The sequence below is a fragment of the Agelaius tricolor genome, unplaced genomic scaffold (genome assembly GCF_023055355.1).
Source record: "Agelaius tricolor isolate 1412-34295 unplaced genomic scaffold, bAgeTri1.0.p SCAF_10, whole genome shotgun sequence".
Classification (NCBI taxonomy): Eukaryota; Metazoa; Chordata; class Aves; order Passeriformes; family Icteridae; genus Agelaius; species Agelaius tricolor.
Genome location: NW_027269270.1, coordinates 15,194,937 through 15,212,637, shown reverse-complemented (window position 1 = coordinate 15,212,637; position 17,701 = coordinate 15,194,937). Strand labels below are relative to the sequence as shown.

The 17,701-nt window shown below is 36.7% G+C and overlaps 1 protein-coding gene across 2 annotated transcripts in view; it reads right to left on the bottom strand.

Annotated features, from left to right (window-relative positions):
* Positions 1 to 1,041: 1,041 nt before the first annotated feature.
* SP3 (Sp3 transcription factor) overlaps positions 1,042 to 17,701 on the bottom strand; it is a 34,691-nt gene continuing 18,031 nt past the window's right edge. For both annotated transcript variants that reach the window (XM_071434883.1, XM_071434884.1), the window contains 3 exons: positions 10,829 to 11,021; positions 4,984 to 5,180; positions 1,042 to 2,817 (listed from right to left, as the gene is read on the bottom strand). In XM_071434883.1, coding sequence (XP_071290984.1) covers positions 2,501 to 2,817; positions 4,984 to 5,180; positions 10,829 to 11,021 — 707 coding nt within the window. In that variant the 3' untranslated portion in view covers positions 1,042 to 2,500. The remainder of the gene's footprint in view (positions 2,818 to 4,983; positions 5,181 to 10,828; positions 11,022 to 17,701) is intronic.

Sequence of the window (17,701 nt, the reverse complement as noted above, 5' to 3'; positions counted from 1 at the left end):
AATAAACCGATCTCATCTTCAGCAATGAGACATCAAAACCATTGACACCAAAACAGCTTCATCCACACATGAACATCAGTAAAAGTGTCATTCCATAAAACTTGTGAAAAGCAGCTAGAATAAGGAAATAGCCCTCTTCCCTCCCACATAAAATAATGCATTAATACAGCTACTTATGGCTAAGAGATGAGGAACAGAATCCAAGTATTAGAAACACACTAATATGCTCTGTACACTACAACAGCTTTTGAAAACCAAGCCCATCCACCTGCCTAAAGGAAGGGATTCAGAGCATGTTAATATATTGACAACATCCACGGAACACTGCAAGTCTAAGCAGAACTGTCTTCCCTCAAGCTGCTGCTCTCATCCCAACCAATTTCATCCTTTCATTTTATTAAACAGACAATTAAACTGATGCTGAATTAACTCCCTTTTCTCTGTACCTGTCAATTCCTGTTGCTCTGAATCTCTAAAAGACTTGCATTAATTTTTTTTCCACCTAATTGCAAATTCAGAACATCTTTCCTACATGACTTCCAGTTCTCATTTTTCTAGGCTGAACTGTACCTGGTTTATCCTAAATTATCCTGGTCTATCCTCTGTCATTTGATACTCCAAAACTTTAGACTTCACAAATAAAAGCTTTTCACTGTCATTAGAGCATTATATACAACCATTACTCTCTTTAATCTCATAGTTCTCACTTAGTCACAGCTCCTTATTAATACTCCATGTACTGTGCATGTGTCAGAGGACTTAAACACAGCCTATAGGATGGGGCCTACATATCCTTCATGCCCTGCTCAACATGAGAGCAAAACATCCCCACTACACCAACACAGCACATTCGTGTCCACGCACATACACATGGGGGTTTGCGAGCAAGGAGGTGGAAAATTACCATCTCTGTGTCCACAGGGAAAGAAAACACATTTCTGCTTCCCACCACCTACTGCAAAATAATAAAACATCTCAGGCTATCAAGACATATTATGAAATTACACCTTGTTAGTTAACAAGAAGCACAGTAAACTCAAGTCAAAAGAAAAAAAAAATAGTGTTTTATTAACTACCACACTGTTATAATACACTTTTAAACGTACAATAAGGTAGCCTTTAAATTTGAGGTGGTTTTAAGAATAACAAATGAACAGATTTCCAAATGTTTGTAAATAGGTGAACTGCAGTAATTATTGTTGTACATTTTTTGAAAATGGTATAGCACTTACAGACTGGCTATATAACTTCATTTTGTACATTTTCTATAATTGAAAATATAAACAGTAATTAAAAAATAAAAAGAAAATTCAGCATAATAAAAAACATATATGTTTATCAGTTAAATGTACTGGATACATACAATTTTTAAGGGAAGAAGCAAAAAAGGAAAGATGGCTGATATTTAAATGCAGATTGACTAACCAAAAACTAAACAACAAACAAACAAAAACCTCATAACCCCCCTAGTTCACTATGACTATATCCATATGTTTGGGAGTACTGTCAATATGGAAGTGAAAGTGATTTTTCTTTTGTATTTGCATATGTTATATTTTACTGGTAATTTACATGATGGCTTTTAAGGCCCTGGCATACAGATGTTTTTTTTGGAAAAAGATTTGATAAAAATCACTGCTGAGACGCAATACACCTTATTTTTGGTCCTCCAATGTTCAAAAGAAGGGATATACTTCACTATAACATCTGCCTTACCACCCAAATGCTTCAACCTATACATATTTATTTTTCTTAACATTTTAAGCTTTTTAAACATTGGTTATATTGCCCACCTTGGTTATTGAAAGAATATTAACAAGACATCATTTTGGCAAATTAAATCTTAAACATGGCTTTTCAATAGGATTTAAAAGGTGACTATCCCTAGAGTTCCATGTTAAAATGTAGTTTGCAAAATCTTACAAGAGTAATGCTTAAAATATTGTACATAGTTAACCTAATTAAAATAATTAGCTTCAAAATGACAAGTTGATGAGCTAAGTAAAGCCTACACTATGTAACATTTGCTTGGAAACTTGATTTGTCAGTTATGCATAATAAAAATTCCAGTCATCAAGAAAATTACAAAATTTCTTTTATCATAATGTGATTTCTTTTCACCCATCAACTTCTTTTATCTTACAATAGATAAATACCAACATGTTCTCATTTTTTTTACACTAAACCACACAGGATTGATGCATTTGGTTAGACTACCATTTCCATCGTTAAATTCTTTTTTTTTTTTTTTTAATATAACTTGGTAAAATTTCTTCTCTTCTAGATTCCAAAAGTACCTACAAAACCCATGCAATTTTACCATTTTAATATACTATGGAATATCATACAAAGTAAGGCATTTCAGTGTCATGTATAACCAAGTTACTGTCAATCCAAAAATTTTTGCACATCAATAAAAAGATATCTAAGAACTTAGGAACAATATTCTTCTCACTACTGTATAAAAATAACCACAATTAATAGGTATCTTGTGTAATATTTACTCCATTGTCTCGTTTCCCGAAACTGTGACAAGCTGTAAAGGTATTTCAGTGTTGGTAAGAATATCCTGATTGCTGGTGCCAGATGTATTAACAGTTCCTATTCCTGAAACAGAACCTTGTTGAATATTTGCAAGGATAAGTGTTGTTCCTCCTGCAGTAATCAAAGTATCATCAGATGTTGCTTCTACTGATGCCAGCACTGTACTGCTAGAGTGAATACCTTTTTTATTCTGATGTGTTTTAATGTGTTTGGCAAGATGGTCACTTCTCATAAAGCGTTTTGAACATTCTGGACAGACAAATTTCTTCTCACCTATCAAAGAAAGAAAAAAAATAATCAAGAACACTAAAAATTAAACAATGCTTTTTAGAGTCATAATTCTAACTAGAATTATACTGAGGAAGAAAGTGATTGAACATGATAAACTTGTGTGTTACATTTCTTGACACCCATACTAATCCCATACAATTTATATAAGAACTGATTTAATTTTCTGTGTGTCACTGAGCTTGGGGAGATCTTTCAGGCATGCTAGAGAATATAGCCATCTCATATGCTCAGGCTGCTAAGTCTCACTGCAATTATTACCAATAAATAACTTCTAGGAGGAGAACAAAACCTACCAAATGATGCACAGAGAAGACTGTATGACCTATAGCAGAATCACACTTGAGACTGACACACAAGATCATAGGGTAATTCAGGTTTGAAAGGACCTCTGAATGTCTGTGTTCTGATCTCTTTCTAAGGAGTCACCTAGGAGATCAGATCTGGTTGCTGAGGAATTTATCCAGTTTTCTTGAGAACCTTTAAGGATGGAGACTGCAGGAACTGTAAAGACATCCTCTTCCAGTGCCTGGCTATTCCCACAATTAAAAAGCTTTTATTTATAGCTGTTCTGAACCCTTCTTATTTCAACATACATCTGCTGTCTATTATCCTTCAACCAATACACCTTCATCAGGGAAAGTAACTGCCTTCTTAAGGATGGCCTTCGCAGGTAGCTAGAGAATTACTACTAAGCCCCCCCTCCCTGCCACTACTGTTCTCTTTGTGCATCTGAATAAGGCAAATGTTCCAGCTTCCTGATCATCTTGGTCACTCATTAGTGAATTCAATCCTGTCATCAGTGTCTTTCTTATACTGGGTGCTGAAAACTAGATGCCATGTTCTAGATGCAGTCTAACCAGAAGAAGGGAATAATCCCTGGGATCAGGGTTCTTGCTTCTGTTGATACAGCTCTGGGTATCATTGCTGCTGATCTTTGACCATGTTCCACTTGTCTATCAAGACTCCTGGGTACTTTTCAGAAGAGCTGTTTCCAACCTTTCCATGCTTAGCCTGTGTTACCCTAAGTGTTAATTCCATCCCAGGTGCAGTACTTTGTGACTGTTCTTGCTGAATTTCCTAGGATTCCTGTTAACCCATTCCTTCAGCCTCCATCCCTCTGAATAGCAGCCTTGCCATCAAGTGCATTGACTGGTCACCCCAGTTTAGGGTCATCCACAAACCTATGAAGGTTAACAGAAGAATTCTGTTGATTCCTCCAGGTCAATGATAAAAATCTTCTAAGAGGTCAAAGGATAGATCCCTGCAGTTCTCTACATTTTACTGGTAGGCAGGTACACTAGGATCTATTAACCACATCATCTGAACTGGATCATTCAACTTGCCATTTTTAAAAACCATCAGCCTGTCTGTCCAGACAAACTGTAACCAGCTTGGATTTAGCATCCAAAATGTCTACACAAAAGCACACCATTAAGAACAACATTAATGTTTTTCACAGACACCCAAAGACATTTTTCTAAGCAATGTAAATGCTGATAAACAAAAAATTATTTATCTACAGGTTTTTTCCAACACTATGATTTTAAAAGGTAAACATTCTGTTGAATGCAAATGTGAATTCAGTTTGTAAGAAAACAGATAAAACAGACAACAGATTTTAAACTAACTGCTCCTTGATAAGGTGGAATATCTACATTAATTTCTTTTCTTTGTACTAGACAGAAGGAGAAATGTGAACCTGAAGTTCCTAATCGGTGGTCTAACCACAAAACTAAAAGCTGTAGAATGATGCACCATCACATGCTCTTCATTGATTATAGGAATGATATCTAACCCCCAGGCCACCTAGTCCTCTTTTGTTCTTATTGAAGTTTTAAGATGGGAAAAGAGTTATAATCTGGTTCAAACAAATGAAATACATTGCTGAGCCTGAATCAAAGTATTCTGATTAGGCTACATTAAACATCAGCTTAAATGTCAGTTCTGAATCAAGAGGTGTGTGTTTTATCTCCTCAGACCTACCAAAGATTCCCAAGTGTATAAATAAGATTTAACTGATTTTGGAAAAATCACACTGCCTTAAAAGCAATCCAATTCAAAGATCTGTTCTCCTCTTAAAAGTTATTTATCCAAGCTCAGTCCATAGCACTCCTTCAGTTAAATACACCAGAATCAAGGACTGGAAACCTGTGTGCGTTCTTCGGTGTCGCTGGAGCTCATCGCTGCGAGTGAACCTTTTGCCACAGAACATCCAATTACAAACAAAGGGACGCTCTCCAGAATGCCAGCGGAGATGAGCTCTCAAATGTGAGGTCTTCCCATATACTTTGCCACATCCTGGTATGTGACAAATGTGTTGCTTCTTTTTTCCCAAGTTGGAGCCTCTGTTTAAAAAAGGGAAAAAAAAAAGAGAGAGAGAGAGAAGTTATTCATTCTAATACATTCCTCCAAAATACTGGTCATATACATACATGGGCTACATATACCACAATAGATCTGCAAACCAACCCAAGAAACTTCATGTTCTTTTCCCAATACAACTGGATTCCAGAACACGTCATAAGGAGCTGGAAATAAATTCTATAATGCTATCCCAGCTCCACAGAAAACGATAAATTCAGCTGTGTGTGAAATGTATGTGATAGAAGCATAATCTTTAAGAAGCATACACGTATATGAAATTGGAAATACAGTTATGACAGCAGTTTGTACCACTTTGATGCTGAAGTGTCCCTATTTTACATTTCCCAGAGTTTCAGGCTTTTACCATATCAAAGATAGTTTTGGCAAAGAAAAACACAAAGTACTGCAACTGCCAAAACGGACACTGGAGATTCTGGCATCGGAGTAGAGAACAGATGGGACTTCTGGCATCTTGGGGAAACCTGAGAATCAGTTTGGGATTTGAAGGCAAGCAGACTAACCTGAATGCTTTCACTAAAGGAGGTGGAAGCTGATCTTGCTGACGTTTAAATGAATTCCTTGGTTTTCCAGTTAAAAAACAGAAATCCATCACAATGAACACAGAATTCACAGATCATATAATCCAGACTAAGCTTGATGCTTATTTTAAGGTGCTGTCTCCTGAAATGGCAGGTGACCAGGGGAAGCACCTGATACAACGGCCTAATTTTTTTTTTTAATCAAATCACAAGCGATAGACCCAGAGAAAGAGATCAGTCTGGCCAGTGCAGGGCATCATGATTGATTTTAGCCAATTTAAGAGTTTGCTACTGCTGAAAGGGGCACTTGAGGGAATAGGTCTGGCTGACAACATAGCTATATGAATGGTAAATGCTGGTACAAGGGAGGAGATTGAAAAATGCAGCCAGGCATCAGGCCACCTTATTCATCAGCAACATTAACTTGGAACACCGTAAGTGGATTCTGAAATTACAGTCTTGGGTGCTCCATCCTCCATGACTGATTATACAATTTTCAGCTGCTTCCCCATAGCAATTTTTTTCTTTAAACTGGGTGCTTTAGCTTCTGGTTTACATTTAACAAAAGTTCAGGTTAAAGTGTGTACACGCTTCAAGGAGCTAGCAATTGCCACAAGCATTTCTGAACATGCACAAAATGAATTCACTCTAAAACCTCACAGTGTCTAAAGGGGATTCCAACCTAATCACATATGTACCCAAAACATTACAGATAGTCCAGAAAAGGAAGGAGATAAAATCCCACTAAGTCCTTGGAAATGTTTCTACGAATTCTCAATATAGAGCAATCTTCATAGTGTTTCATTAGTCATTTTATCTCAGAAGATAAAAACATCACCTGTACCTACTAAGTATTTGTCATGACAAATACAAGTTTTGATTTCAGAACAAATTCAATAGAAGCAGGAGAGTCCAGAAGGCTTTTGATCCTGTTGCAGCAGGAGAATCATCTAAGGACTTTATCCTCACATCTTCTCCAAACAAACTCTAGTGTCTTCCCCTCCACAGAAATTAGTACAAATATTTTGTAAGTTGGCATGATATAGTACACAAATTGGATGAAATCACTTCTTCATCAAAATTCAATTTTGACATCAAAATTCCCTCAGAATAATGTTAATATTCCTATGTCAATCATTTGAAATGGCTTCATTGCACCTCTAGTCTAGACTGAAGGAAACCAAGGTTCAACTCATGGTCATTACTGTGCATAGCCGATACAGAAGACACGATTCTAAGCACCTCACCTAACTGCTGACAGAATTCCTTAGCACACTCCAAAGTTCCAAGTGAGGGGGAAGTTAAGGGTCCACAGAATGAAACTCACAAGACTATTGCGAATTAGCAACTAAGTGTATTTATTCTATACAACTTCATATGGGCACCTGCATGTTTGCTTCATGTGTGCTCTAAACTAAGAGGATACAAGCCAAATTCTATCTGGACACTTTGCAGCTGTGACAGTCTGGCACTATGCCCTAACACATGATGCTGAGAGGCCTTTCTTGCTGGCCAATAGCCACCATCACTGAATAGATGTATGTGACTCCAGCCTACTCCTTGAGTGGAGTTTAAAAACTAATAATATTAAAGTATTTCCACAGTACATTTTAGCTTTATGAAGATTGGATATGACGTTTCTCAATAACCAGGCAGACTGCTAGAGTTTCAGCAGGAAACACCTTCATCCACTGAGAAACTGGACTTTATATTCAGAGTATTTCCAGCAATAACATTAAGTATTTCAAGGTTAAAACACACACTCATTAATTATTTGAAGAACGTGGTTTTTAGAGTTACGTACCTGCAGTGGTACTCAGAAGCACAGCTCCTCTATATATCAGACAGTAGTAGCTATATCTCAATGCAATTCCAGATGTAATTGTTAGGAGGGTGAAATCTCTAGGTGCAACTGAGAGAAGACTAAACTTTCTACTTACTTCAGACACCTTAACTAGAAGCCTAAAACATTCTATTTGGAAACAGAGTCATTCTTTGAGGCAAGTGTGTCTCTGTCCACTTGCTTATTCTCCATTTATTATATAAGCTTGGGGCTAAAAGGTATTAATTTACAAATCTAATAGATCATCTTCTTCCCTTCCTATTTTCCCTCCCACTAAATAAGGCAAAGATGATAGTGGCTTCCCACTTCTCAAAACTGGTACAAATCTGAGGACTGCAAATTAGTTCAATTCCAAAAGCCAACAACAAAAACCAGAAAGAACTTCTCAACTCGCCTCTGAATCCAGAAAAAAGAAAATGCAGCAAGAAACACCAAAACAAACACTATATGATAAATGAAATTATGATGAAGTCTGCATATGTGAAGCCATTTTCCTTCCTTTTCTTTCTCCTATTCAGAGCATAGGAGCAATAGTATTAATTGAGTGAAACATTATTCAGCTTTTTCACACTGATTTAAAGTACTTTTCTTGTTTTAATAGTTACATGTTATTTCTGTACTATGCTAAATACAAAATCATTCATTTCTCCAGAGCTTTTTTTTTCCTCATCATAGGTACTCACAGTCTCTAAGAAAACATTAATGGCTTTATCTTATCATGACGTTTTGGTATGGTGAACCTCAACTAGTGCAATCGCTTTGTACCTCCAGCTATGAGGCAGAAAGAGATAAAGGCCAAAATTGTCAACCATCCTCCAGCTTGAGGTGTCAAGGTTAATGTAGTAGAAGCATATTTTCTCAGAGTACTCTAGATGTTCATAGTCTGCTCAATCAAGCTCTTCACAGGAATGAACTCAGCACTCCTGCAGTGGAAAAAGTGGGGTATATAGATCTACACCTCCAAAATTTCAGAGCTCTGTTGCTGCAGTCCTGTGTCTTGTTCCCTAAACACTTCCCACTTGCTGCAATAAGTGAAGCAGGTGACAATCATTATACAGCCCTGATCCATTCCCTATCAGCCATCCCATCCATCAAATGGCACTGATGCCATTTGAAAAAAATAGTATGCAATCAAGTAATTTGAAACCAAGTGATAATGTATATGCACAAGGAATCAAGTTAAAGTTGCCCAGGATATCTTAACTAAGCATTTGCCCAATTTTAAATTTTGCAACTTCAACAACACTTTAAGAATTATGAATGTTATCTGAAAGAATTTACAAAAGCAAATGTTTTATCATCTGAAACTCTGCAAATCACCAGCAGAGTTGAAAGACTAATCAAAACTCAGAATTCCAGCACTAGGGATAAACAGGTAACTCTAGCAGCTATGGAATATTAACACTCAAATATTCTTTCAAGTGGGCTTATTCCTTTCTCCTAAACTCTGAAGGAATTATGTATTCTGGTGGGAAAGTTGCTCTAGCAACTGTAAGCACTTTCACTCTTTTCTGTTTTCCCACCATTGTCTCCATTATCCTGTTTCTCTTCCAGTTCTAATTCTTCTCACATCCTGACTTCTTGTCCTACTTTTCCTAGTTACTTTGTATGTTTGATGTGTCCAGGCCTTCCTTTACAGGGGATTTCAGATTCTCATCTATCTTAACTCTGTCGTAGCTCTTACCTCAACTCTTTCCCAAAAATCGCATATCTGAGTTTTTAGACAGACTACACCCTTCTCCAGACTTCCCAAACCATCTCTCAAAAAGGTTCTCTCACGGCCTGAAACTTTCAAATTTCATTTTATAGCAACTCCACTCAGAAGGAAGAGGATTTTACAGTATAGATTTATAAATTAAACCACTGTAGTTTGGAATAGAGCATGAGGAAGATAAACATCTGGAATCTCTGTTTCCTAAGAGCACATGCAGTGCAAATCACATTTTCAGAGTTTCTCCTGAAACGAAACAAATCTCAACCCAGGGTGTACTTTGGGCAGATTTTCAAAGCAGAGCCAGAGTTCACCAACAACTTAGAAATGTCCGTGCCATGTTGCAGTGAACTACACATAGAAATTTAACAAGAGGAATCTGATGGACAAAGATGCTGCATAACCCACAGATATTATCACCACCTTTGCTGGTGATGTAAATGTATCAGAGTCTTTTTCTCTTCAACACACTTAATGTTTACTCAGCATGGCTACCTGGGATATCACCTCCCTGTACTTAAAAGGCAGGTATCTTGAATGGGCAGCAAGAACTGACAAGAGACTTGACAAGAGAAATAACTTAGCCAGTGCTATTAGAACTCTTGGTGCCACTGGACACTGAGAGGTTCTTCAAAGACATTTTAGTGATTTACACTATAGTTCCCAAATAAATAAAGATCTTCATTTTAGTGAAGAAACTGTTATCAAAATGAACAAATTTTAGCATATTGGAAAGAAGCCCCTGCACAATTCTCTCAAGCACAAACACAACTAAATATTTTTCACTTGTAAAAGGCAGCTTAGTATACCTACCCCTTTCATATCCATAATCAAGGCATTCAAAATTAAGTATTTGGAAGTAGAATAAAATCTTCAGAACAAAAAAAAATAGTAATATTTTAATGAGATGCACAATAATAAAGCATTGTTCCAATGCAACACTGAAGTTTAATGAATTGGAACTTAGTACCTCTTTGTTAGTCAAGTCTCACTAATTTTGACTGAAAACAGTTCAAAATTTGTTATTTAGAAATATTATACAAACCTTGTTATATTATACAAACCTTGTTTTTCCTAGGAACCCAGTGAATAAGAAAACTAGGAAAACTGTATTTTTGTAACACTCCAAAGCAATTAAACTGTGGAAAACTGCTCAATCACTGAGGATATGCAGGAACACAGGATTTAATCAAGTTCTTGACATATGATAGGAAGCCAATTACAGATGTGCATATTCCAAAATATTTCATTTTCATATTTTTAGGGCAATGTTCTATCCCCCTCACTTGGGTGACATCTAACTCCACATTTTTTCAACTAATCTCAAAGGAGTAACTCAGAAAGGATGTAATAATCTGCTTTTTCATCTGCAAACCCCAAAATGGAAGTGGTAGTCCTTTATTGCATAAACTCCTTTGCGTAAACCTGTAGTTTTCTCTCACTGCAGACAAACGCTGTTAACAAAAGCTCATTTCTTCTTGCCCATTATTCATTTTTCATCATTATATGTGTGATATGACACTGAACTTTACATACCTTCCACCACCTTCTTTGCAGTTGGGACATGTACATGCCACTCGTCGCAGTCTTTTTCCCTCCTGATGTGGTTGGTCCCCTTCCTCATCTACGACCTGTACTCTCAAATGTGTTAGATCATTAGTATTCAGTGTAGAATCACCACTGAGCTGCCACTCTTCTGGATCAGGATCCTCTTCTTTAATCCTAATATCTGGGAAAAAGAACAAACACAGATCTGTAAGTAGCCCATTAAACAGACAGAAAGGAAACCATAAAGATCAAATGTTTTTATTCTTGAGAGCACTATGCCTGTCAAAAGTCAACAGCCTTAAGTGCATTCTGACATTGCTTCTGTGCCCTTGTAACCTGTAGTTAAAAGTTTATCTTACTATACATTTCAAAGTTGAAGATAAGCTATTACAAAGCATTATAGTTTAAGTTTGAACTGTTCTTTGTGAGGAATGCTGTCACCAGGAAAATATTACTTGCTTGAAACTTGGGAAAAACTGAGGAACAAGAGGTTGGACAGAGGCTGAAGAAAAAATAAACTCATGTTTCAAATGATCCTGAGTAGCCATTTCTGTTTCCACAACATTTTTGAATTAATGTCACATTAAGTAGCAACAGCCTTCCTCAATGGTCTTCAGAAGGTTTTAGTATGCACAGAGATATATAAAGTAATGTGAGAAATCAATCTAATAAAAGGTTTTCACCTGAGAAATACTGAGATACCTAAGGAAAACAAATAAATTAATGGTTTTGTTCCATTTCCCCTTTTTACCTGAAATTTATGTCTTCTGCACAATACACAGAAAACATTTAGGGAAGAATGTTATTCAGCAGCATTAGACAGAGATAAGGAACAGATGAGCCACATCTATGTTTTGATATACCAGTAGCCAAAATAGGTCTTAGCAGTTTTCTGTATGCAAAAAGGCCTCCTAATTATTCCTTATAGGATGGACATTTGCAAGTATGTGTACCCTCTCCCTACAGAGCATTCATTCAATCTAATCCAAGAATTAATTACAGCGTCATAACAACAACTGTTTTAACAAATTTACATTTTAATAGGAACATCTTCGCCTCAAACACTATTCTGCATTCCCAGGGGACTCCAAGTCTGAATTCCAAAAAAAGACAGTTTGTATGCATTATATTAGAATGCTGAACCCCAGCCCCTTCTTTGGTTCAGCAGAGTAGTTTACTTTGCATTTTTTCTGTGAAAATGATTAGCCACTTATTAGCACAAACTAATAAGCAAACAAACATAATGCAGTGTTTGGTTTGTTTGTTTGTTAGCTTCAAATTAACATCTGTCTATCTTTCTGGACACATTCAAGAGACTGCTTTTCCAGCAAAACAAACCCAATTATCACGTAGACTTTTATCCTTAAACACTGAAAGCTTAAGCATTTGAGCTTTGTGGCCACTCTTAAGTTCTTTCTGGGAGTCAGTGCATCAGCCATTGTATCTTTGTAATGAAGACAAAGATTACCTGATAAAACATAAGAAAAACTGTGCTGGGTCATAGGATGAAGAGCATCCTGTCCCAGTAGAGATCAGAAAAGCAACCAATAACAAAATATGTAAAGAGTAATAGTTACCTGGTCTACCTTCAAAGTCATCCCCAGTATTCATCTATTTAGAGATAAGGGATATTGCTACACAAAAATTTGCTCGATGCTAATAGAGTCTCAGCCCAGTCACCCCCAACAGCACAGTTTGTCTTTCTTTTGCACACATACAACCATATACAGGACTGCCCTGCACCCTACATCACTGATGTAACTACAGTTAAAGTAATTCTCTACAAAATCACTGTATTCAGAAGATAATTACAGGTCAAAACCAGGGAAGTCTAGAATATTTATCTGGCTTGGCTGCAAAAGTCAGTGTTAGAAATGAAGTTTGCATGAATTGGATAGGCTCTGAGCTGTGGGAATCCAGAAGCAAGCACAGTCACATCTGCTGATTTTTTACACACGAAGTACAACTGTGATAAGCTTGCCCAAAGTCACCTGCACACCTTCACTGTTACCATCACAAGTTCACAATTTCAGACAGCACCATAATAAATATCTTTCATGTGGAGACCTAGAAAACCTGTGGCAACTTCTGGTCTTCTACAGGAGCCACCAAACTACTTTGCCACCAAATTAAGCTACTTTCTGAGACTCAGCTAAAAAATAACTTTATTATCTGTATGTTATAAATAGAATTGCTTTTATATAAGCAAACATTGCACCACGATAAAGCAAAGTTTACAGAACTATCTTTCAAATAACTACTAAGTATACTAATACATTTTAGAGCAACTTTAGAAAAAAGCAGAAGCCTGATTCAGTCTTGCACAAAAGGACACATAATAGGAATTTAAATACAGCAAGGCTGCCAGCACAGTCCAATGCAAGTCTCCAACCAGTTCTTTAGGACTGTGTGTTACACATTATACTCCAAATTCTTTTACCAATCAAATGTAACACAAAGTATACACTGTATAAATTCTTGTTTTATTTAAAATAACAATTAAAGTACTGTTAATAAAATAACATACAGTTTTAAGAAGGTAATTTCATTATGATCTCCCTAACACTAGACAGTGTGCCTGCAAAGTCAGTAGCTGAATCCAGTTAAGACTGCATTGATATACTTCCAAAGAGATATGCAAAGATGAATGGTACAAATTAGGGTATGGATCTGTGCTCCCAAGACCCAACTCCACTACTGAAGTCAAACATTCCACATGATTTCTCCTATTACCCTGACCTCCCAAAGTCACACTCTAATAATAGAGATACACATAAGAGTAGAAGCATGTCCAAAAAGTCTATTACTGCATGCCAGTATCCATGACTTTCTACCTTCTATGCAATGTCTGTTCCACTTCACAAAGTTTTGTCATGAGTTCCTTCCACTTTTTCATTAGTATCTCTCTGTTTATTCCCAGTTTCTCCCAATCACCACCATTCCTGCAGCAGCACAGAGACTTATAATAGTTCTATAATGATAGATGCATAATTGGGAAACTTGGACAAAAAAAAAGGACAGAAAAACACACCTAACAGTTGAGGATACTGGAGAAGACAACAATTCACATAGATATACAATAGTTAATAGCATTATTCTAAAAAATGCAACACTGAAATGAAGACAAAGTAGTACTGTGTTCTTAATTTTGTGCTGTGCTTTCTGGTTATCTTGGTATGGCAGAAAGTGTAGCTATTGCTTTAGTTATTCATCAGAAGGAATATCTTCTACTCCTGGCACACAGAAAAGTACAACACAAACTGGCAATGTACAGACAGGACTTTTTAATACTTATCTGAGTTGACTATACTTGAAACAAAACACAATTAGAAGAAATATCAATAGATAAAGTGTTTATATAACCTCTCCAGGAGTAGTATAGCAGAGAGTGAACTGCATCAACCCCACAATGAATGTGATTGCCTTAAATGAGGTCCTCAGAACCAATGAGTCTGTTGCCCTCCAAGTAGGTTTTTACATTATTTCAAGAGATAAGGTTAAAATTCCACCAGTATTTTTGGAAGGAGAAGGAGAGGCACTCATGAAGCTGTTGAAAGGGCAAACCATGGAGAAGAGCTGGAGATTAAGTGCTCTCCAATGCAATGGTATCTGAGATGATGAAAATTCACATAGATACCAGAGACTATGTGTATCCCCAGTGCTCTTCTAGATATGCTCTATTCTAATTCAGCCTCAACTGAGAGAATTTACATAAACTCTGCTAAAAAAAAGGCCTAAAATAGTTTATATAATCCATAAAGTCATGACAAGCTGATGCAAACACTAGCAACTTTGAGGCTACTTTTGTCTTCTACCAAGGCTAAATAAAGGTTACGTTTTCTTCATTAGTCTTTTATTTCCATGCTTTCAAATTTCTATATGCCCTTACTTTTAAATTCGAGACTTAGTTCTAGGTAAGCATGAAGGGGAATTTTAGACAAAGATATTGTTTCAAACTGCCAACAGATTCTGAAAAACATATATTGTGTTCAGACTCTGCTTCCTGTCTAGTGTGCTAGATTTGGTTTAGGTTTGGCTTTTCCAAGATGGAAATTGGGATCTTGGTGAATAATTCTGTTCCAAAGGTAGTATTTCATAGTCATAGAAAGCCCAGAGCTGGCTACAATATGGAACCAGATTGAGTGCATTTGACAAATCAAACCAATAAGCAAGAGATTTGTTTGTTTAAAGTGTTTCAGAGAATAATAACTAAACTGACAGGATGAAACAATGCAGATGGAAACGCAGTTTAAACTATACTTGAGTACATGTGAACTATAATCTAGTGTGGAGAGAAATACTGTTGCCCACTCCTATACCCAGGTCATTTACCTACTTCTCCAGGTATCAGATGAATGCATCAATTAATCTTCACATTATGTCTTGGTCTGTTTCAACCAGGACTTAAGAACATGCTATTTTCTTCATCTATGGAAAAAAGTTTTAGTTTGCCCAAGAGCCACAGAAACAGGGGTAAACTGAGAAGGGAAGGGGATGCAGATTCTTTAATATATATGCCTTTGCAGAATGTCACAAAGGCACACTTAGTATTACATTATAACAGTCTGCAAATTGTGAGCTTGTAGTTCAGCTGCTTTTCCTAGATGCTGAAAGCCACCCTGCCCTTCCACTCAGCCAAGCTTTACAAGTTCCTGATCTGAGAAGCAGAAATATGGTTTGAACTGAAAACAGATTTGCAGCAGCACTGCACATACCTTCCCACCAATATCCTCACAAAATCACAATTTGACTGCCATTTCAATTGTTTCTGATTGTTTATTTTTCCAAATAGGGGCTTCCCTTCCTACCTTTCCCAAGAAAAGAGATATAAAGAGATGTTCATTTCCACTTCTTTTCCATCTTCTGTTGTTTTCTGTTTTCTCTACAGTTCAACCCCCATTCCCTTGGAATTTAAATTTCTTAAGACACTGTTCTTGTTCTTTGCCATCTAAACTGAACTATCTAAATTAAACTTCCTCTACTAGCTGACCAGCTGTTCAAGCCTTTCAGACAGGAAACTCAACAGAAATAATGATTTTTATTCTGATTTGCCCCCAAATCTTAAGTGTGAATTTAGACATCTTTATTACATAATAAATTACAAGGCAACATGAGGTACACTGCAAAGCATCGTCTTGAAATACTGGTGAACCTCAACTCAGAAAACAGACTGTCATCTAGATTCAACAGCTCTAAATCAAATTTTAAGCTTCTGAGGAAAAATAACTTATGTACAAGCCTAAGAGCAGGACCTTACAGTACTCAAGCAGTACCAGCAAAATGATTACAAATACAGCAACAAATTTGTTTCCTTGCAAGAAACACCACACAGTGTATGTACAACTGATCCTATACATTACTCTAAAGCAAATATTAAAGTATTTAAATGATTAAAGTTCTTTAGGCAGTGCTACCTCAAGGAACACACTATGCATCAAGGAACAGTTACTTGCCCTACAGTAACTGTACTCACTTGAGGTGTCTACAGATTCTGGATTCTTATAGACAGTAATGCCTGCTGCAGCATGCACTTACTTCTATTCTTCTCAAAGCTGAAAATCTAAGAAGGTCTAACTAAATAGGGGAAGAAGAGTTCATCATGCTTAATACTGAAGAAGCCACTAACTCCAGAAATGTAAGGAAAGCAAGAGGACAGAGAATTCTCTGACCAGCAGGACTAAGTGTTTCTACATAGAAGAGTATCTGACTGCTACTAGTGTCAAACAACAGAATTGTCAGCAGTAATACAGGAAGACCAAATTGTTCAATAAGTGTTTCTGTCCTGTATTTAAGTAAAAGCCAAATAATTGTCCTACTACTAGATGACAATGAAAAGCTTCCCACTGACAGTAAGTCAGGAGCATGTAAAAACAGCTACGGAAGCAAACACTTAATAAATCAACAGAATGATAATTTTCATTTGACACTTTTTAAGAGAAGGCTGAAGAGCTCTCTGCAGTTGTAATGCTGCGAGCCTTTGGCCATGTGAATGCTCCAGTGGGTTTGAAAAAAGCTAATACTGTGATAATACTGAAAAAGAGTAAACAAATACTCAAAGAAGTAGGGACAGAATTAGTGCACTCAAAATGCAATTATATGAACAATTAGATTTAAAACTAATTTTTTTATTTAAATCAATGACACTGTTGTTGATATAATATACTTGAGAGTTCTGCACAGCAAGTGTCTTACTAGGATGCAGGAAAACACTTTGATTAAATGAAGTACAAGACATACTTGGAATACATGAATTAAATACTGGCATGAATTTTAGATGCAGGTTGAGAACTATCATTTCTCTATGATAAATTATGACGATGCCATTGACAATGTGCATTTTTATCACCTTTTACTCTTGAAATTACTGCCTTTTGTAAAAATACGAGTCTTCTACAAGCAGTAAAAGACAAGCCACCTACAACCCAGCCTGATCTTCAAGAGTGCAATAGGGCAATCAAGAGGGCAATCACAACTAGGGTCCTGGTGAGTATTCCTAGCATTATAAAAAGACTGTCATTGTCCTTGCAAGAAACTTCAGATATTTTCTATGAGCCAGATGCACTGACAAGTTTGGTTCTGATCTCAGAGATCAGAACCAAAGTATGTTGTCCTGCCAGGAGGTTTGAAAGGCAAGAAAACTGCACAGGACCTGAAACAATGGCCCTAAAGTGCTGAGACTGAAATAAGACAGAAGACAAGTTTCCAGCCTTCTTCTTAAGAAGTTGTAGCAGTACTGGAAATAAAATCCTTTCCCTCTTTCACTCCATGGATACCTGCCATAGATCCCCATAGGTATATGAGAGTTTTCATTTTGTGTCAGGAGTATCTTGCAAAAGGAATGTGTACCTGAAACTGGGTAAT